This window comes from Tetrao urogallus (genome assembly GCF_951394365.1).
Source record: "Tetrao urogallus genome assembly, chromosome: 4".
NCBI lineage: Eukaryota > Metazoa > Chordata > Aves > Galliformes > Phasianidae > Tetrao > Tetrao urogallus.
The window spans coordinates 12971154-12993199 of record NC_136817.1 but is presented as its reverse complement, the minus strand read 5'-3'; the positions used below and the strand labels follow the sequence as shown (position 1 = coordinate 12993199).

At 36.1% G+C, this 22046-nt stretch overlaps 1 protein-coding gene across 1 annotated transcript in view; it reads left to right on the top strand.

The window, feature by feature from the left end:
- Positions 1–22046, top strand: part of IQCM (IQ motif containing M) — a gene marked incomplete at both ends in the record, with an annotated part of 107927 nt that overhangs the window by 66241 nt on the left and 19640 nt on the right. The window contains 1 exon segment of the mRNA XM_079534651.1: positions 20800–20958. Coding sequence (XP_079390777.1) covers positions 20800–20958 — 159 coding nt within the window.

Here is a 22046-nt window from a genome sequence, read left to right as displayed (position 1 = left end):
AGTTTAATTATTCCATTGCTTCTATTTGGAAAGATCGTATCATTTAGAATAACATAAGCAAATATGAATTTACCCTCCTGGTGTCCTTTTGTTTATAACCATCTTTTGAGAAAGCATATATACTTGAAATTCATATACTTGTTAAGCACTAGTGTTACTATGTAGATTCTTTCTTCTATAGAATTTACTGAAAAAAAGAAATCATATTTTCATCTCAAAATTATTTCAACAATTACTGTGTTTTGCCCTTCAGGGATCTGTGGCATTGTCTTTTTCTGTATGCTTACTGTAGGATAGAAAGTGTTCTCTAATTGAGCTACCTGTTGTATATTCAATGACAGTAAGACTGAGTACACAAACGATGAGTGTATGCTATACAAGGGACTACTTACACACCAGGAATCCCTACCTTAGGGGTGTACAACCCCCAGAAGTACAACCAAAATAATCACAAGCGGAATTGAAAAGGTTAAAAATTTATAGCCTCTCCACTGTTCTGGAAGTATACTTCTGCAGTGTAGGCAAGTATAGTGGTTTGTCACTGGTTTCCTGTGCAAGAAACTAAAGAGGTTTGTGATTAATCAGGGGCATGTTTCAGAGGTCTGAAAACTGTCCATGAATCTCTGAACAGCACTTAGCAGCTGCTACTGGAACATATTGGGTTGTACGGCTGTGACACTGTGACCATTACAAATGTGGGTGTATTGTGTATTGAAGAGAGCAGAAAAAAGAAAGCTAAAAGAAAATCTGAACTGGATAACTTGTAGGAAGGAGAACTGGAGTGACAGAGAAGGAAGGGGAGATCAGTACAAGAAGGTAAAGATAGAAACTTTTGAAACTTGGAAAAATAAAAAGAAATAACTCTTAAAAGTGTGGGCCTTCAACTGCCTCAAGGATCCCAATCAGTTCTTTGGCATACCATCAAAGGGTATCTGCTAATGGGGCTTGCTCTTTATCTGAATTATTGGACTGATATGGCATAGGTAAGCATAGGATACACTCAGTTATACCAATGCATTGCTCCTCTGTCTAATTCTAGTTGCATAGACGGTTTGTGAGTGAATGCTTTCCAGGTGGGCAATACTGCTGTACTTAGAAACAAACGCATCATAAACTGGCTCCTTATGGTGGTGATCCTTGCATGGCACGTTTCTCTTGTGATGTATCCAGCACCTCTCATTCACAACATGCACTTTTTTGTAATTTTTTTTAGAAAAGTTTGTAGTGTTAATTGGAACCTGTAAGATTTTAAATGGCTAGTCTTTGTGTTACTTCAGGTGCAGCTTCTGCCCTGTGATGAGGACATAGGACTGCCTGTGCTAGCTCTTGATCCAAGACAGTATCACCATGTCAGTGCACGTGTAGATCCCAATTAGCCTTGCTGAGAGACGTGACTAATTAGTCCAGATATAGCACGGCTCTCACCGTACTTCTGGGAGCAGAGCTGGAATTGCTGCCTGGTACTTTGTCAGCAATTTCATATATGGGGGCCACTGAGTAGACTGGGTCATCAACTACAGCCCAACCTGCTCCTGCTTTGTGATCTTATGGCACAAGAGGCACTTGTGTTCTCATCAGGCTTAACCTCAGGGTATCATGTTAGACACCTTTGCCTGTTTCTTTATTCTAAAGTTTGTTTCTGTACTTAGCCTTGTTAACCTTTTATGTTCTTCAGTTCATGTCAGAGGCTTGCTTGTTCACTTCAGCTTTCCATTCTTTTCATTCTCACTGGCCCTAACAGATGGATCTGCAATGGGAGAATCACCTTTCCAGTCCTGACAGGAGTACAGGCCCTGTGCAGGGACGTTATTCATCAGAGTTCCTGGCTTTCATGCTTTGACTTAGATGTCATGAAATGAGGGATGAGACACTGAGCAGAGCAGAGGGGCAACTGCTCATCGAGGGCCTTCCAGGGGATGTCCTTTGCAATGTTCTCCCCAGTATCAATAAAAGTGGGATTAGATTTTTTACTTTTTTAATTTTTTGTTTAAAACAATTATTTTCTGTGGTAGTTATGTGAGAGGGGATGGGCAGAATCTCTTTGATCCTTCCTTGTTTCAGTCCAGTTCAAATCACTGGTTGATATTTTATCACCTAACCTTGAACGGATTCATATCTGGCTCCAGCAGAGTATATGAAAATATTGCAGACTGCAGCACAGGGAGGACAAATAACTGTGTGGGGAGAATGCAGGGTATATAGTAGGCTATTTCTCTGTGTTGTTTCCTCCAGGCTAACAATGTTAAATGGATGAATTGATTAGTGAATATTATTCTTTCCTTCTGATCTTATTCCATACAATTCAACAGAGTGAATAATGATTATTTTTAAGAAGTGAGATTTTAATAGATCTTATAAAAATAATGTTCCGTGCAAAGATTGCTGATTTAGTCCAAAAGGCTATTACAACAGCTGCATAAAACCACTTTTTTTTCCCCTGAAAGAAGTACTAGAGTTCAGCTGGGGTAGGCGTGTGTGCACGATGGGTCTTTTATTGTTGTCCTGTTATTTCAAGAGAGAAGACTATTGAGTAACCTAAGAATTCTTAGGAGTTGTTTAGCGCTTCCCTTGTTCGTGCCAGAGACAATCACACGTTAACTGCTCACGAGCAGAATGCAACTTTATGGATTTACTTGAATATTTTCCCTGAGATAATTTCCTTTACTCCTGAAATCTTTGGCAGAACACCTCCTGTTGGTCTTAATGAGGAAGGATCAGACCTTTAATAAGCATCACAGTCACGTAAGCTTGGGGTTTAGTTTTTTAGCATCATGCTTTTTAAGTGATTTTAGTTACTGCCTGCAGTGTATACAGCTGTGAACTTGGATAATAAATAAGGATTATTTCTATGAAGAAACCTTTGGCAGCAATTTTTGCTTTGCTGAGGTAAGCTGTTAGTCATCTGCCACCAAAGGGTAATCAGCTAGATTTTAAATATTGCTGTGTCTTTCCACTTTTACTGTATTTTTGATTAGTCAATAAATACATGTTCAGTCTATTTCCAAAGCCCAGCAATCTGTACAGAGGCAAGATGCATGGCTGAGAAGAAACAAACTAGCAGCGGCTAATTGTAAAGCCTTTGGTTGTTTTAAGAAAAGGTTGGCCTCTCATAGAAATTAGAGGAAGTTGGTAAAGCTTCATTATAAAAAAAAATCACAGCCAAAAAATGGTGTTGACAGGTGGTAAAGTGCATTTTAAGACTGAATAAACTTATTCCCTGGCAGTATAAAGGATGCCAGAGAAACCGTGCTCCCCGATATGAAGGGTGCATTTGAGCTTGAGAACCTGCAGGTAAATGCAGTTCAGTTTCAAGAGCCTAAGTTTAGTCTAATAAATTGATATTTAGGAATATGCCTGATTTTCATATGTGCTTTATGCCCTGTCAAGGAGAGTGATTTGTGTAACTGTATAAATACAGAGATGAGAGAGGAAAAATAGTTCCCCGTTTTTGGTTGTTAATAAATAATTCAGAGCCAAAAATATTTACCATCCAACTCTCCCTTCTAAATCACACCTCAAAAAAGTGTTGATAAATGCTAGGTAATAACTAAATATATTGTATGAATGGAAATGTGTGATATGTTGAGGGAAAAAAATGGAAATGGCCTGACTTGATTAAACACCAGTAGATAAATCCTAGCTTACAGGTTGAAAGTAAAGAAATTAGCTGTTTAGTTTCTTACTCAGCCAAAAAGAGAGTTAAAGATTGCATTGCAATAAAACCGAGCATGCCCTGTAATCAATCACTGGATGTGCCTCAACATGAAATTAAAATAAATGGTTTAAGCGTATGTAAAGAAATCATTCTGATTGGTAAGGATCACGGTTTATCATCAAGTGTTGTTCTGAAACCTGTGGTATTTTTTGTCTGTGAAATGGATGCAGACAAGGACATGTGCACTGTGCAGATAACTTTTTGTTCAGATCTGATTTGAATAACCTCCAGTTGGTATTTTAACTTGTAAAGCTTAAACCAAAGGCTGGGATGCAAAATATTGCTGCATTTCAATAAAACAATCTTCTCTTAATAAGATTTAATACCTTGGAATAGTCAGGATTATATCTGTTGTCATGTAGCAAAGCCTTTCTCTTTTTCACTCAGTTCACTGTGAGGAATTTTCACTTTGAGAAAGATAAATAGATAAAATAAGAATTGCTGTTGCACAAAATATTCAAATTTGATTATACAGGTATAACAGATGTAGCGCTGGGAACATCTTAAAGCCCGTGGATAAAACTGTCAAGAGAAGACAATTAAATATTGCAATTTCAAGATGTCACTTCACAGCATTGATTATGGATGTTTGCAGACATTTAGTTATTGATTTTCCAGTGCTAATGTCTTCAAAAGTGCATAAGCATGTGTGTCATCCAGTATATCAAAGGACAGAATTGAAACTCTATATTACATGACAACTTTTACTTTATACCTCTGTTTTTTAGACTACATTGGTTTTCAGAAGAAATCTGTTCATAGCTCTTTGGACTCCTTATGTTCAGCCAGTGGCTGTATTTCAATAATATATGAAACGAATCTTGCATTCTCAGCACTGAAGATGAATTTTGGGAGTGTATGCCACATTTTTCATTTTGTATTTATTCTGAATCTGTGGAGCACAGAGATGTCTTACAGAGGACATCAGCAGGTAGTAATAGTCTGACCTACAGATCTGTGAATGTCCCGTTATTCATACAAAAAAAATTCTCCTCTAAAACTGAGTAGCAACTTCAAGTATCCACTAATGTGAGTAACTCTGACACGCAGCAGTAGTCTGAGGAAAACCTGAAGGACTTCCCAGTGCCATAGATTGACCATCTGCGATCTGATGTTACTATATCATAGTTGATCAGGTTTTTGATTGTAATTCCCCTGCACAGTAGACCATTGTGTGATTGTACAATGCCTGGCACAACAAGGCAGATATCTCCATGGGGGACTGAAGGTATAACTGTAATGTAAGTATCAATATTTTAATCATATGGCTTATTTCATCTGTAATCTCACAATTGTTTAGAGTAATTTGGTCATTTGTTTCTTGCGCACGTTTAAAATGATCCCATGGAGACTTCACTAGATTGAGCTTTAGGGATTATGAGGACCTGATTATTCAAATTCCCTGCATCTGTGGGGGTTTCTTTTGATATTGCATGTTTCAAACTGAATGTTCACTAAATACAATGAATTTAAAATATGGAAAAAATGGATTAAATGAAAACATTAGATCTGCATCTAAGTTTATAATCAGTATGATATGGGGGATGGAAATGAATGTGGAACCCAGCTGAAAAGTGTTTTGGCATAAGAACTCTTGACTTACAGCTGTTCCTTTGTTCTTTTTTGTTAGTTTTACAGCATTTTTTTTTTTTTTTTTCAGAAAACCTTACTTTGCATGAACGACAAATTTGTGTAAGAAAATTGTTTAGCTTTGTGCATCATAATTTAAGCAGAGTGAATTGAAATCTGTTTAAGTTGCATAGTATTCTGATGGAGTGGGCAGTTCAGCCAAGTAGGTCATTTCTGTGCAAGATTGATAAGTAATCTTTAACTAAAATAAACAAACAAAAAAGCTCAAAACCTTGGGAAGTACTCTTACGCTCTAGTAAGGCTAATGTGTCTTTAATACCAGGATTGCAGACATAAAATAATAGAATAAAAATCTGTTATGACTATACAAGGACATCACCTGTAAATGGTTTCTTAGCACTGTATGAAACAATCAGACTGATGGGTAAGGTTGAAAGACTCTGTTTGATAAGCATTCACAGTCTACTGCAAGATGGTGTCCTCATAAGGCGTTGCTTCAATTGCTGAATTTTCCAGAGTAGCTGATGAAGAAGGCTACTACCCCCTTTTCCTGTGGTTACACAGAATAATTCAAGTTGGAACATACCTCAGGAGATCTCTGGTTCCACCTTCTGCTGAAAGAAGGCTTAACTGTGAAATCAAAATTGGTTGCTCAGGATTAATTGAGTATAATCATCAAAATCTGAAAGAATGGAATCTACACAACCTTCTTGGGCAGGCTGTTCCTCTCTTTGACTGTCTTTCTGATAAATATTTATTGAGTCACTATGCTTTCTTTTTTTTTTTTTTTTTTCTTTTTTCTGAATATTTGAAGTTCTATTACTTTATCTAGCCTGAAAAAATTCAAATCCATGTTTCCGGTCTCAGATTAATCTTGGTTACTGTGATGTATGCTGGTTGAGTGGGTTGGACTGGACTGTATTACGTGTTGTAATTGTTCTGATGGTCAGAAAGAGATCTACGAGTTGCTAGAAAAAAGAAAGAGATCCAGGATGTACAGGAGTCCTATCTTGAGCTAAAGGAGTCAGGCTCTGGGAGGAAGAAGCATTTGGTTTCTGATCCATACTCCAATAATTGTTACCTTTTATTTTGCATTAAATAGTCATGGGGTAATGTACATAAACAGAATCAGAGCCCACGTTTCTTGCCAGAAGGATATACTATTTACTGCTTTAGAAAGTCATAGAACGGATCTGTGATTTTTTTGTTTGTTTGTTTTCTGTTTCTTTTTCTACAATTTTATCTTGTAGCTTGAATGTCGTTTATTAAAGTAGTCCGGATTAAACAGGAAAATTATCGTATCCTGTATAGCTAGATGGAGAGAGATCTATTTAAACAGATGAACTTTAAGCCTCCTCCCCTTAGAGTGGCTTAGCCAGAGCTTTAGCATCAGTGCTTTCATTATTTACCTGCTATAGAACAGAAATCACGTTCACAAATTCCTCTTTAGGACATCTTAAGGGAAAGTGGCCATATTCACCACTCAGTGTTTAGCTCTTGCTGTAGATACCTGTCAGTCCATGTTCCCAGGACACTCACTGGTTCACTCCATCGTAGGGCGTGGTTGTTCCCTGGCAGGCTTGTGAATTTGGGCTAGGTTTCAACAAATGACAGCCTTCATTAGATTCAATGACAGTGGTGTTATATGAACAGTAGAAGTGTTTTTCCAACATCTGCCTCCAGGTTCTCCAATTTATAATGAAATTTGAAATCATAATAATAGAAAAATCCTTAATTTCTCAGATTCTAATCTCTTTTTTTCCTTCCCATCTCAGTAATGTGATTACATGTTAATTTGTTGCAGAAATGGAAGTGTGCAAGGTATGAAACTAGAAGAGTGAAAGGGACTGTCTTATGGTTCAGGTGGCTGAATGCCACTGTGGGGATTAAATTCCTCTTATAATTTCAGCATCATTTTCAACTGGGATCGTCAGCAGATCTCTTCAGTGAGAGTTTTCGCAGACTTTTAAAAGATTAGTATGTCCATAAACAAGAAATTAGTTCATAAGTAAACTACCTATAAACAGATGCACAAACAATGGCTTTCCACCACCTTGAATACTTAGTCATATCAAATCAGGCACGTTTGTTAGTGAGTATTTAGCGATGTGGCCTTCATCTCCCTCTGCTTCAGTTATATGATTTCTTAGAGGTGTTTTGAGGATAGATTAATTATAATGAGAGCTGAGAGCTCCACAAAAAAGCTGAGAAAACCAACAAAAAGCCCATGAAGAAATTAGTAATTTTGTATGCAGTGCAGGGTTTTGATGATGTGTGCTAAATAAGGCCTGGAATCAAACACAGAAGGATGAAGATGAAAAGAAAAACTGAATAGCTCTCCATTCAGTCAGTGTCCATTTTATACACTGAATAAGTTCCTGTAAGGGGAAAAAATACAACATTAGTTCTCATATTTTATAACTTTTGAGTTCTTTGAATCTCTGAATTTAATATTTGTGCAGCGTGAGATGAAAGAAATGCACAGCAGAAATGGCACAAAAGAGTGCTCTTCCATGAGGACATCCCATAGATTTCATTTAAGCAAGATATAAGAGTTTGTGTGAATTTTTGTGTACAAAGAGCTTTTGTTATTGTTGTTTTTAGTGCCGGAAATGAAGCTGCTTGTTATCAGTAAACTTCTCAGCAGCTGCCTAGCCAGCAGGCTGCCATGCTTCCTTGTATAGCTACACAGTGCTGTGCATGGTAGGCAAGTCTGGGAGTACAAATATGCTTGGAAGAGATCTAACATTCCTGTCCAGATCTGATGAGCCTGCCTTTTTTGTGAAAAGGAATTGTAGTGTAGTGTTCAGATGCATGAGAGTGTAATTTTTAAGCTTTATGAGTAGAGGTACAGAATTTCACCTCCTTCACCAGTACTCTAATTCTCTTGTGTGAATCACAGTCCTCTCTGGAATCAAATGGCAAAGGAAGCTTCAGTTTTTAATTTCTGCCTGTCAGTCACTGGAGCCGAATTGATAACCAATCCACAGGGATTACGTAAGCTACACATTTCACAGGTAAAGGAAAACTCCCTTTTTGTTTGGTAGCTTCATGGCTGTAATTAACATTTCTGTTTAGGTCTAATTATGCTTTTTGTATCTTAGCCATTATGCTAATGGTGTTGTTCAGTAGTATGTGAGATTGCATTCATTATCACTGGTGAATTAAACCTTTATTAAAGAAAAATTCCCCCAGGCCTCATTGTGAAGTTAAGTAATTATTCATTTGGTTTTATCCTGGCAATTAGCTTATATACTGTAGCACTCACGATTGAGTTTCTATACCTCCCTAGATGAGATTAACCCACCATGGTAAATAAATGCCTAACAGCTCCCAGCATATTGTTTTAAGCACATTATCATATAGACGGAAAAAATAAGACCCATTCAGTAAAAGAGATTTCTAGTTGCTAGCAGGCAATACAGTCAGAAAGAAATTGTGCTGGACATTCGGGGCTCTGTGCAGCAAAAGTAATAACAAACAAGTTTATGAAGCTCTGCAACATAGCAGTTAATTCTTCTTTCAACTGCAATGGTTTCCTAGGACAATATGCTTCCTAATGGATATATGCTTTGTACTCGGCTCACATAGTGAATCAAGCCTTCTGTGAGCTTTCACACATAAATAAATTGCCTGGAGTTGATAGCCTAGCTCCCCATCATGAGTGGGAAAAAATATTGAGGAAGTTCTTATTGGCCCACCTACATATTCACTGTTGTAGTCTCACAATATTGAATTCAACCATACTTTTATGCCTATTCTACTACTAGAACATGGAGAAGTCAGGTGATTTACTAACATCCATACAAGAAGTCATTAATAGCAACAAACTCTAAATATGGTTCTGTTGTGGATTAATCACACATTTTACTTGTGTTAACAGTTTTTTTTCTTAATTTTCTTTCTAGCGTAAGTTCAGTTTAGGAATCCCTTACAAAATAGAGGAAGTAAACCAAATTTTGTTATGATCCTCCATTAGTAGGCAGCCACTGGTCCTGTCTTTAATTACAGCTACAGTTTTTAGAAATATTTTAACATGGAAGCACTGTAAAGACATTAAACAAAGCAGCCAAGCGTCTTTGACCCCATATAAGCCTTCAGTGATGGCTCATATATAATCATTGCATAATAAAAAATCTAACATACTACCACAGTCAGAACATTAATCAACTATCTGGGAGTCTTTCCTCTGTAAGTAATTTAGGATTTGACCTTGAATTTGAGTAGCTAGTACATGTGAAATGCAGACATTGCATTCTCTGTCTCTTTTCACAGACAGGTAGAATTAGCAAACATTTATTTCTGATAAGCATCATTTAATCAACTGCGTATTCTGGCACTATCTACTGTATACCCACAGGATCTAGGGACCACCTTAAACATCTCCACTTTCAATTCCAAATGCAAACTGCCTGTCACTAACCTTGTCTCAATATCAAACATATGAAGCGCAGCAGACATAAATAAATGAAAAATAATTTTTAATTGTCACATAATTTTTCCACTGGAGAAAACTTAAGAGAATAAGAGGAATGGGAGTCACATTGGCCTTCCTGTTTTTTAATACATTTCATGAAATCATTTCACTTCAGATTGTCAAATCGTTTCTGCTTCACCTCATGGAGTTACTTGTATTTGAGTATCCAGGCTTAAGCTCTCTGCAGCTGAAGTTAGGATAAGAGTTCAAATGGAATTCAAGGTCATTAATAATTCCTATTGAATTATTAAATATAGGTTTAGTTACAGATTGCATAACAAACCAACATAATGTTATTTACAGTAGGCATTATTCTACTTCTTGGGAGACTTTTTAGTTGCATAGTAAATATTCATGAAGTGCTTAAAAATAGTAGTGATAAAGAAGTGCCAAATATTTTTGTACTATACTAGGCATTGTTAGATAATGGATTTTAGTTATGTACTATAAGGTTTTCACACAAAGTCGTTTTCCAAATTGCATTCTTCCAAATGTGGAGAGGGTCCAGAGGAGAGCCACGAAGGTGATTAGGGGACTGGAGCACTTCCTCTACAAAGACAGGCTGCGGGAGCAGGTCGTGTTCAGCCTGGAGAAAAGAAGACTGAGGGGTGACCTCATTGCAGCCTTTCAATACATAAAGGGAGCCTACAAACAGGAGGGGAGTCAACTCTCGGAAAGGGCAAATAACTGCAGGAAAAGGGGAAGTGGGTTTAAGTTGAGGGAGGGAAGATTTAGGTTGGATGTCGGGGGAAATTCTTTAACATGAGAGTGGTGAAGTGCTGAAACAGGCTGCCCGGAGAGGTTGCAGATGTCCCTGGAGGTGTTCAAGGTCAGGTTGGATAGGGCCCTGGGAAGCCTGAACTAGTACTGAATGTGGAGGTTGGTGGCCCTGCCTGTGGCTGGGGGCTTGGAGATTCATGATCCTTGAGGTCTCTTCCAACCCTGGTCATTCTGTGATTCAGTGATGTGCTTTACCTTTTAGGTTCAGTGGCAGTGTGGCACAATGACTAGGAAGGTCCAATTTCTAGGCTTTGTTCTTAATAATTTGCTTTATGGAGTAGCAAACACATCTCCATGGAAAGAAAGCTCTCAGAAAAAGGTAGTGCATATGTGACCTATTGATCAATCCAAGATGAGTGTTAACGGCTGTTCAGGGGGAATGAAGGAGAAAATGTATTTCAGCTGAAAAATTATTTTGTCAAACTGCATTAAGAAAGCTTCTGTATTTAACAGTGTGTGACTTGTTTTGCAGTAAATCTCTTCATTTTAGGAAATCTAATTTTGATTTCCAAAACTAAAAAGGAAGTGAGACTTGTCTTTTATCCTGCATTATTAGAAATTATGTTCTCATTGTAAGGAAAATCCTAAAGACCAAATTCTTCACTAGTATTTATTCAAGTGAAGCTCTGCCTGTGCCTTGACCATCCACTGTTGGGATAATAGTATGCAATGGTATGCCTCAGGGCATCTATTAGATTTATGCAACAAAAAGTAGGTTCTGTCCATGTTAAAATTGACATGATTATTGCTTTTTCATTCATGGCTGCTAAGAGTTTTCCTAAAATGAAAGATGACAATTGCATAAGGAAAACTAAAATTCCAGAATTTTGCTAAAATTGTCTTTTGTTGAATCTTATTGTGGGATACATTCATTTTTTCGAAACTGTACTTAAACAGGAAATGTTTGCATTTCAAATCAGACTATCATATAAAAGTAGATGATATTTTCGTAAGAGAATTTTTGAGAGATGTCATTTTGAATACTATACGCCTTTCATAATGGTACAGTGGAGAAGATGCTAGAAAGTTTTCAAGGTATTTGAAATCATTTTTATTATTGAGGAAGTATAAAAAAATGCTGTTTTAAAGCCATAACAAAATGGAGAAGAAAAGATTTGTAAAGATGATCAAAGTGAACTGATTTATTTGATCAGCAAGCAGCAAATTTGTCTCCAAGCAGGTCACGTGTGCTCAAATGCTCAAATTTATCAGAATTACATTAGAATGGTATCTAAAGACTGTGAAAGAAGTGTAAGTCTAGGTTGATTGCGGCTTTGCATCATCATCTTCAGTGTTGATCATAGCAACAAACACATCGCAATCACGAAAATAGTCTTTAAATTAGTGGAAACATTTTCTTGCTAAATGAATATATTGTTCATTTTCTTACGGTCCACAAATCCCTGAAGCTACTGCACAAATTGCACCATGATCGTACAGAGGCTGATTAGAAAAACACATCTTGCCTTGTATGGACAGTGCACAATGGTTGCCAATGCTGTTTTCTTAAGGAAATCTGGTCATCCTGGAGAAAGCCTTCAAGTATTCCATAAAAATATGCAAAAATATATATTTATGATTGACTACTGGGGTTTCGTATTTTGTATGCTGTTGCCTCATTCATGTCTGAATCATGCTGATTCTCTGAAATGTTCAGAAAGGAACTGCTAGTCCGTTTGCTATTTTGACACTTACATTTTCAAAATATGGAATTCCTAAAATTATGTATTGGTTGTTTCTTCATTTGGCTACACTTTAGCTTTAATACATAGAAAAATTTTGAAGATAACTTAGAAAAAAATGTCCATTTCCAAGAAGTATTCCAGGATACCAGGTATAAACATCAGAACATTTTGTGCATATGAGCAGAAGGGAATTTATTTATTTATTTATTTATTTTTGGCTAATACCTGTTCTTTTCCAGATTCCCTTAAAAGGAACTGAAAGGGGGCAGAAATAATACCATTTTTGAATCTTAACTGAAGCACTCTTAAATTCTACTGTAATAATGACCAAATTAAGCTTTCTCTATCTTCAAACTGGAAATGGAATTCCTGAAGAAACAGTTGAAATAGCTGGAAATTAAGAAAAGCTTTTGTTTACTTTTGACATGTTCAGGTGAAATGAGACTTTAGAATATTCAGAATTAGGAATAGAAAAAACACGAATAGATTAGCCACCAGCAAATAATTATTAATGTTAAAATATTTTAAAAATATTTTTATTACACTGCTATAGTAGGTAGTAGGTCAAAATTAGAACATTCAATAGGTCAGAATATCAAAGCATATTTTTAAAATTGCTTTTGACGTATAAATGTTTTTACTGCACGCAGCACAGTTGTGGCTTGCTGCCAGTCAGACACATTTTCCTTGCTTTATTTACACATTGAGGTCAATGAGATTCCAAGGCAGGATTACTCATTTGTACCTAACAAATTTAGATTTGCCAATGAAATGACCTATGTTATGAGCAGGGTTGTCTTAAACCAAAGATCCTGAGTCTGTGCTATGTGAGTTGAAGGGATTACTAGTACGAATGGTGATAATAACATCTTTGGTGGACCTGTGCTCTTTAGTTTGTTTAAGAAGTACCAGTTATTATGGTAAAATGATATAAAAACAATATTGCTAACAGGATGTGATGTTGTTGGCATTTTAACGATCTCTTTTCCATTTTTGGAACCCGGTCTCATGGTTATCAGTGGTCAAGCATCTTGCATTGCCTGCTTGCTGCCAAGCTGCAAGCTTGGAGTGGCTTTGCTGTTACTTGTTTGTTTGTCTTGTCCACATGGGCAATTTTTGTTCCAAGATTAGTCAACACACAATAGGAAATAGAAATTTTAGATTATACTTGTAATTCCCAGTCCCAGGGCTACTTCTTAAGAATTTTAAGTCCACAAGAACATGAATTTCATGCCTGTATAGCCTAAATGTTATATTTCTAAATGTTTTTATTATGCACTCACAGGATGTATATTGCTTCCCTTTCAATGCTGCGATGAAGTAAAATGTCTGTTAGCCTAGAAGGGAGTAATTATTTAATATAATTTAGTAGCTATGGTCTTTGTCATATTCAGAGGTTTGTTATTTACTCATCCCAATTGTACAATCAATTGTTCCCATAATCCTCAGCATTAAAGAACAAGGTTTCCATGGTAATCTTAGATTTTGTAAATGCTTACCATTTCTCTAAATGGGTACTTGAAATAAATAAGTGATCAGCTATCTTGTAGCCAGAGTATACTTTATTGGTATAAAAAGCAGAAATATACCTCTGTTATAAAAATAGATTAGTTTGTTCAGACATAATAAGTTCACAATCTGCAGAATCATGACCCTACTGATAATGTTAACAAAAGCTTGCTCCTTAATTATCTGCATTGCATTCAGCTGCTGTTTTCCTCCTAAACTCAATTATAATTCTAATAGCAGCTGTGCTACCATTGTTTGTTGCAATTCATTTTAAAGAAGTTTGATTGGATGTCATTGGTCTTTTTGACTAAATGTTCAAGGTTCAGAGTATCCACTGCCGCTAATAGCCCTCATCTCATCTCAAGATTATACTAATTATTTACATAATTATACATTACACATTATAGAGCTATTATGTATTATTTCTAAATGATAGTTCACCGTCAAAGATGTTGAACAAAAGAATATATATAGTTTTATTGTCCTTACACATATTTCAGTATTGGTGAAGATATACTTATTATGCTCTGTTTCTGTGTTAGCCAACAACTGAAGTATCCTTCCAGTACACTGGAAATTTATTAGAGCATTCAAGAGTCTGTATTACTTTCGACAATGAGTCTTCTTTTTTTTTTTTTTTTTTTGTACATTTATGTCTGCAATGGGTGTGATAAGCAGATAGGAAGAAAAATGTCCTTTTATGTCCTTCAAGTTTTGTATAGCCCTTCTATATGACAAATCTTAGTTTGATGATTTAATGTAGTAGAGCTACATTAGCTAGTAGAAATATACTTCAATACTATCACTTATAGAATTGTAGAAAACCAGCTAGCTCATGTCTGAGGTAATACAAGAATTTATATGATAGTTAGGGTGATCTTTTCTGGAGTAGACAAAAATAGACAATGGACTGAGGGTAAATATTGTATGTTAGATTGGGTTCCAGGTATGGAGGTAGTTCTATTGACTTTATATCACTACCACAAATATGACTTCATTTCAGAATAACTCGTACATGCTGGAGAAAAGAAAGCAGAAAAAGAAATAAATAGATAATTGTTGATTATCTTAAGAAGGCATTATCTGTTTAGAGAGAGAGTTGAATTTTGTTATTGTTTATGGGCAGTTTTATCCTTAAGACTGTGGGAGTCTTAAAATTGATTATGTCTGTCAAAAAGGTAAGGCCATGAATTCTAGCTTCTTGTAGCAACGATGCTAATGGCCAGTTGCAAATTTTTGGGTTTTTTTTCCCCTCTCTTCTGCTTGTGCTCTCTAATATCTTAAATGTTATATATCTATTAGAAAAAAAAAAAAATTAAAAAAAGCAACATAAAAAATAACTCCTCAAAACATTAGAAGAATCCTATTGGAGTTGCAAAGACAAGTAATCTCTAACATGCATATCAGGTGCACTGCATTTGCAAATTGGCCTCCTGGTATATACATAATGGCTATTGCACAATCATGTACAAACTTGCACGAAATTGCTGCTGCATTCAATACACAAGAGATTCACAGTTGATGGTGAAGAAGGTCACTGTTAATACTCCTCCATTTTTTTGCACAAGCTACAAGGTATGTGGTTACATAGTTAAGGCATTCTGATTTAGCCCACGGCAGCTTCACGAGAGTTTCATTTTGCTGATGGTTCATTTATGCAAAAGTGTTTGCAGAGGTATTTGGTATTTTTGGATGCCTGACTTGGGATCTTGATGACTGATTTGCAAAAATGCTGAGGATTCAGAACTTAGATTTCTGCTGCAGCTTAAAGCTTGTGTTTAAAACAAACAGAATGCAAAATGCTCTGAAAATGGGGTACGACATGTCTACTATTAGAAGCCTGCAATTTATGGATACTCTTATCTATATTGTGTTTTGGTCAGACTTTAAAATGTATTTGCATGGCTAGTGATGAGGATAGTCTTGTAAAAGAAATTTCAAAAGAGCCTCCCTGCTTGGAAATGTGGTGTTTTAGCACGTTAAGGAAAATGATAAGGCTTCTTCATGCATTTTTGGGTACCTACTTAGCTGATCCTATGTGTCTTAGGTGTCTTAGCCTCTAAGTAGTAAAAAGATCATGAATAAAACCTGTTCCTCCCTTGGTTTCTTACAAAAGTAGATTTGTTAGCATCTACGAACATTTGATAACTCTTGTGATGAGTCTCATGGAAAAGCTCACAATGAAACCACTTACTCTATCTTTGGTTCAGAATGTGAGTACCGTATGGTAATGAAGTCCTGGAATAATGCACTGAAAAAGGTGAACACTGTGATCCTGTTGCAGTGAAGCCAACAGGACTCATGTGGATCATGAGATACCATATCATAGAACACATGCAAAAGGGACGATAATGCTTAACTACTTGACTTTGCAACCTTACTAATCACGTCTGAATGCAGTTGTTACATATATAATATTCTATAAAATTTTGTTTGAGAGTCATTTGAGAAAATACATATATCAAACTTACAAGTCTGCCACCTATTATTAATATAGCAATCCTAAAATGAAGGCAATACAAGCTTTATTGGACCTCAGACTGTCATATATCTATATTAAATGAGTAACGAATGCATTTCCTCTATTTTGAGAATTAGCTAGCCTCTGGAAAACAAATATGAATCTGGATAATGAGACAAGTCTGCAGTGTTGATGAAAATAAATGTAGAGTTTATTCTAACACAGTTTCGAAAACACAATCCATTTAGAGTCATTTTGTATATCTGTTCCAACTATCTTATTGTATGGAATATGAAAATGTATTTTAGAGTTCTGCATGGCATTTCACATTGAATGAAAGCTTAATCATTGAGATTTAAAGACTGAAAGCGTAATTTTGTAAGGAAAGAAGTCCACATTTTGAGCGTGAAGTCTAATACCTCCCCCACCCCCCCTCTCTTTTCTTAAAAACATAAATTATTACAATTTGGTGCTGGACTACATGAATTCTGTGGATTCCTTGGATTTATGTTCCAGTCCAATCAAGAAACTGTTGGGTTTGGGCCCTTCATCCTGTGACTATTTCTAAAAACAAACAAACAAACAAAAAAAACTGCTCCAAAAGTAATGCCTCCAATTTTATTATGTTGTTGTGCCAAGATGTGAGAGGTGGGTGTTGGTGGTATGGAAGTAGAGGCTGAACCATCTCAGCAATATACCATGCCATTTTGCTGCCGTTGACAGATAGTAGTAGAGGAGCAGTCTGACAAAAGGGCGGCTGATGTGATGTGCGGTGTGAGGTACCAGGTACGGATTACATTCTTACCTCTGAAACCAATATCACGTAGAATAACTGCAGCTATTAGTGAAAAATAGCAATACCCTATATTGAATTGCAATCATAGTTCAAAAGATACAGGTGAATATTCAGAAATAAACCTAATTATGTTAGGAAAAGAAAAAAGGATCGCATTTCCTAGTATCAAAGATATAACATACTAAGCAAAACTAAAATAGAAAGTGATAAAACTATGAAAGTAAAAGAAGCACATAACAATAGGTACAAATAATTCATTGCATTTTTCAAAAGGCGTGCAGCCATAATGGTAGACAAACCAAGCATGTGTTCTTTTCTTTATTGTTTTTTTGGTCATTCTGATCAGCTTTAAACATTCTAGATTACTATTTTTTCTCATGTTAAAAAGAATTATTATTATTATTCTCTAATATTAAAAGTAAGTCATAAGCGTGAATGACCCCTACACTTTTCAGCTATTTTCTTTGAGTACCCAAGAGCTAACAAGTGATGTTTTCAAAACGAATCTTAACAACTTGGAAATTTCTGAATAGCAGTAAGGAAACATGTAAATAAAACATGCTGAATGTGACTTTATAGGCATATTATACAAACCTGATTCCAGCAGTGAACACTGTTTTTGTTGCATAGAATTACAGTGAATGCTTTAGTTCTTACAAAGAGAATGCTCACTCACTCTTTGTAGTACGGACTAAAAGATGTCCAGTTAGCATCAGCGTAACGCTGTCTAATTGAATTTGCATCGATCAATAGCTTACCTGTATCTGTGTTCCTTCTGGTTTGTGACCTTGCTCATGCCTCGGTTGCTTTTAAGAAGTGCAGAAATGTTTCATACAGCAGTATGCAAAATTATATACTATATGCTTTCCCCATACTTTAGGTAATGTTTTTTTTTTGTTGTTGTTGGTTTTTTTTTTTGGGAACCTAATGACGCATTCCCAAAAAGACTAACTCGTTATTTATCAAAGTACTTCAGGGCTACATTGAGAAGGAAAATATTTTGTGTGTATCTTTCTTAATAACCTGGCCTGTTCTAAGAGTTTCTTAGTTTTTTGATTTATAGATTCCATGTCCTCTGGGAAAAAAGAGGAATCTATTATTATCATGTGATTTTCAACATGAGAAACTTTCAGTAACTGGCAGGGAAATGATCTAAAACACTGCAAATCAAAACCTGGCAGTTGTTTCTTAAAATGTTTTTATAACTGATGAGTTTGTAGACTCAAATGTGATAGGCCTATGTTCCATCTCATTATATGTTGTCTTTTTTAGTATGCTTTGCATGTAATTTAAAGCTTAGTATTTGACAAATTCAGTCTAATATTGAAAAATGAATGGTATGAAGGGGCATTGTCAAAATGAAGTTTTTCTGCCCAAGTATTGGGAAACAGTGAGAGGGTACAGGATTATTGGTATTGAAGTCTGATAAAATTTGACTATTGTTAATTGTTGGCACAAATGGAAGTGTCTGTGGCAGAGTGGTACTACAATGGGGTTGAATGGTAGCATAGAACTAAGCAGGAGGCCTGTGTTCAACAATATTTATATTGTAGGTGTACATCTTTTCCAGTTCCTAATTATACTATTTATTACTCACGTTTCAGTATGCTTTTGCAACAATTTGGAATTTGGCCAACTGACTAGCTAACTAGGCAACTTGAATTTGAATTCTCTGTTCAGTAGTTCCCCATTAGGCTAGTGGGATTTTTTTATCCTGTAAAGATAGGTGGTATGGTTTGTCATTTCCCAGCTCTGGAACCTTGGCTGTTCTCCATTAGTTCTGAAGAATAACAACCAGTGGATCCGATACTATTTCTGCAAGTTCCATTAGCTCGCTGGGATGAATTCCGTCTGATTTCTGTGAATTTTCTTTCATTGCAGTGACAGTGTTGCTCATTTAAAAAGTCAGTTACCGTGTTGCTTAAGGAAGCCCTGATAAATCCATTCTATCAGATATTTTAGACAGAAGGCTGAGAATGTGTGTATTGGCATCTGGATGGCAAGTGAGTGCCGGATTTATGATGGACAGCCGAACTGCTGTAGTGGTTCTAGGGGATAGAAATGTAAAACATCACAATACCAACAGGTGAATTGATGAGTTCATCTGACACGGATGAATTATCTTCATGCGCAAGAAACAAATAGTCTTATTTAAAACCGGAGTAGTAACAGAAAATCTAGTTTTAGGATGCTGTTGTTTAAAAGGAAAGGTCTACTTGATTATAAACCTGAGCCTTCCCTAGTATATCTGCTTGATTAGTCCTGCAGCTTATGTTCAAGTTTTAATGAACTTTACTATCCTTTCTCCTTGTCATGAGTTCTGGATGTTTAATTATGATACCATAGATCAATGATCCTTGCATTTATTTTTGTACACTATATCACTCAATGACATAAGTCTGAAAAGCTTTTTTAGCAGTTTTGCCCTTCAACTGTAAACTGTGATTCTGTACTACTTCATTAATGATCTTGGAGTGCTTACATAACTCCTTAAGAGAAAATATTAAATGTAAAATAGTTCCATTAATTTAAGAACAGGGACATTCTATTTAGACTCCCCTTTTCCTTGCTCAAGGAGTACAGCGTTTTTCATTTTGATAAATGATTTGCCTTGTTATAACTTTTTAAACTAATGGATATAGAAAAAAGGTGTTAAATAAAAATGGTATGACAAAAAAATGTGACATTCACTTTATTTTACATGGAAACGAATGTAACACAACGTGATTTTATTGAACTGTAACAGGAAAACATGGAAAGTTCAGTGCTGAGTGGGCCTTGAAATTTATTGTAATATAGACCCCTTCACGTACAGATGGAGTTTCAGATGTGACCCAAATGGTTAAAAGCAGGACTGTTAACAATACCATACTATAAGACTTTTGGCTCATTGCACTTTTCTGAAGGATATGAAAGGTACTCTAACTGTGAGTGTCAGTATCTGCATCCTGGAAAAAAGTTGCATTTGGTGCTAACCAGAAGGAAAAGTAACTTCTCCTCCATAGTCAAACAAGCTTCTAAAGAGGCTGTTCTAATGGCTGCTACAAAAACAAAAATCAGAAATCTGCATTGTTTTAGCTGTTCCTGCAACCAGGAACCAGGCTACAGTTTCCAAGAAAGTGAGCCCTCCATACATGAGCTCTTTTATCTCATGAGGACTCGTATCTCCTGAATGCAGTGTTTAGTACATGCACAAGACACTCTTGTAGAATTGAAGCTTTTCAAGTCAGAATTGTTCCACTTTTTCAAATGTATGATGTTCAGCTGTTGTTGAGGATTCATGTCAAAAAAGAGATAAGAATCTCTGTAATGTTATTTCTTTCTGTTTTTTACTTGGGTACTGTTACTAAGTATTGCTTTTTGCCATATAATTTTCTGGTCTAACTTAAGGTGTGCTACAGTTTGTGATCAATAAACATCTTCCATTAAGCTTTACATGCCTGTGAGAATTTGTGTTATGCTTATCACTGGGCTCTACTCAGAGCCATATTATTTAGTTAGTGTCATAGAATATATATCTGTGTATTAAACTAGTTGATGTATTAGAACAATAGTTAATTGTATTTTTCCAAACTGGCATCTTTCTCCTGGCTTGTAATCATATCCTGTAGCCAATAAATCTGCGTACATCTCAATCTTTTTGTCTTACGAAAGTCCACAGTTTCATGGTGGTATGTTCAAGGTAATAAAAAGAAATCTATTTATAGATGCTATTGTTGTGGGTGCCAATTGCATATAAGTATCAGGGAAAATATGTTGATCATTATCCTTTTTTCTGTTCTGCAGCTTCTGCTACTGCTGTAAGAAACATCAAAAAGCATCAGGCAGTTGAAATGGCTTTCACAATGTTTCCTCCTCTTGGTGCAAAAGTGAAGAATGTAATTACAGTGCCACTTCCATGGTTGCATCCTCTCATGGATGGAAGAGGTGGATCCAAGAAATCAGGTAAAAATTTCAGCCTCTCAGAAGGTTGTGAACGTAATGAAAGGCACAACAGTGTTGTATCTTCTGCATCACCAAGTAAAATCTCTGATTTTCAAGAGTTTGCAACACAAAATCTGCGAAGTAAGCAACGGGGCATAAGAAAAGGTAACGCTTTTTTCTGTGTATTAATGTTATAAAGAGAATGTTCTCTTGCTATGTTTTTGAACGTTTAAATTCAGGCCAAAACTGATTTTCTGCTACTTTAGCCTTTGAAGGCAAACAAGGCAGGCAGACATTCACTAGAAAATGAATCTAGATGCACAGAAAGAATTTATGACACCTATATAAATGATGGGAGATGAAAATATTAGAGTGTACCTCTTTGGGTGTGCTAGTGGTAAGGCTACAGTGCACTGAAAAGTCTAAAGAGATATACTTAGAGTGCCTCAGAGCATGATGCCACTGAGAAAGAAAGGGCCAATGAGGACAGCAAAAGTGAAAAAAAAAAAAAAAAAAAAACAAACCTCACATTAAAAACCCCCACAGAACTAAGAGTTGTATAGCAGGCTGTTTGGTTTTGGTTCTTTAATCTTGGAGTAAGGAGAGTTTGCTTCAAAACAAGCTTGGAGTCAGAGAAATCATCAGACTAAAGTTGCAAGTAGTAAATATACATGTTTCACACTTCTTCTGGCCTTTCCCCTTAGTTTTATTCGTAATAGAAGCCAAACTGTATGTTAGAAACCGAAGGCCAGGATCTTGTTGGTTCTTCCCGTGCGTTCATGGGGATTTCCCATGGTATATTTAGATTCTGAACCCATTCCTAGACCCAAAGACAGCTCTCTGTATGTTGCACAGATAAGTGGAATTTAAGAGCTCTGCAAGCACAGTTTATTTTCAAAATGTGTATGTAAATCAGAAGATGGATGGAGAGAAGAAATAAGTGCAGTAGAAGAAGAATGTGAGCCACCCCTTGCCCACAGTTCTGTGTTCTTGCACTGGAAAAGGAGCAGTGGTTTGGAATTAAAGCAGTCATCCTTGATGTTTTAACAAAACAGTGTCTTTCTCCTGTCATTTATCATAAGGTTCTCTATGACAACTCTGCGAAACTG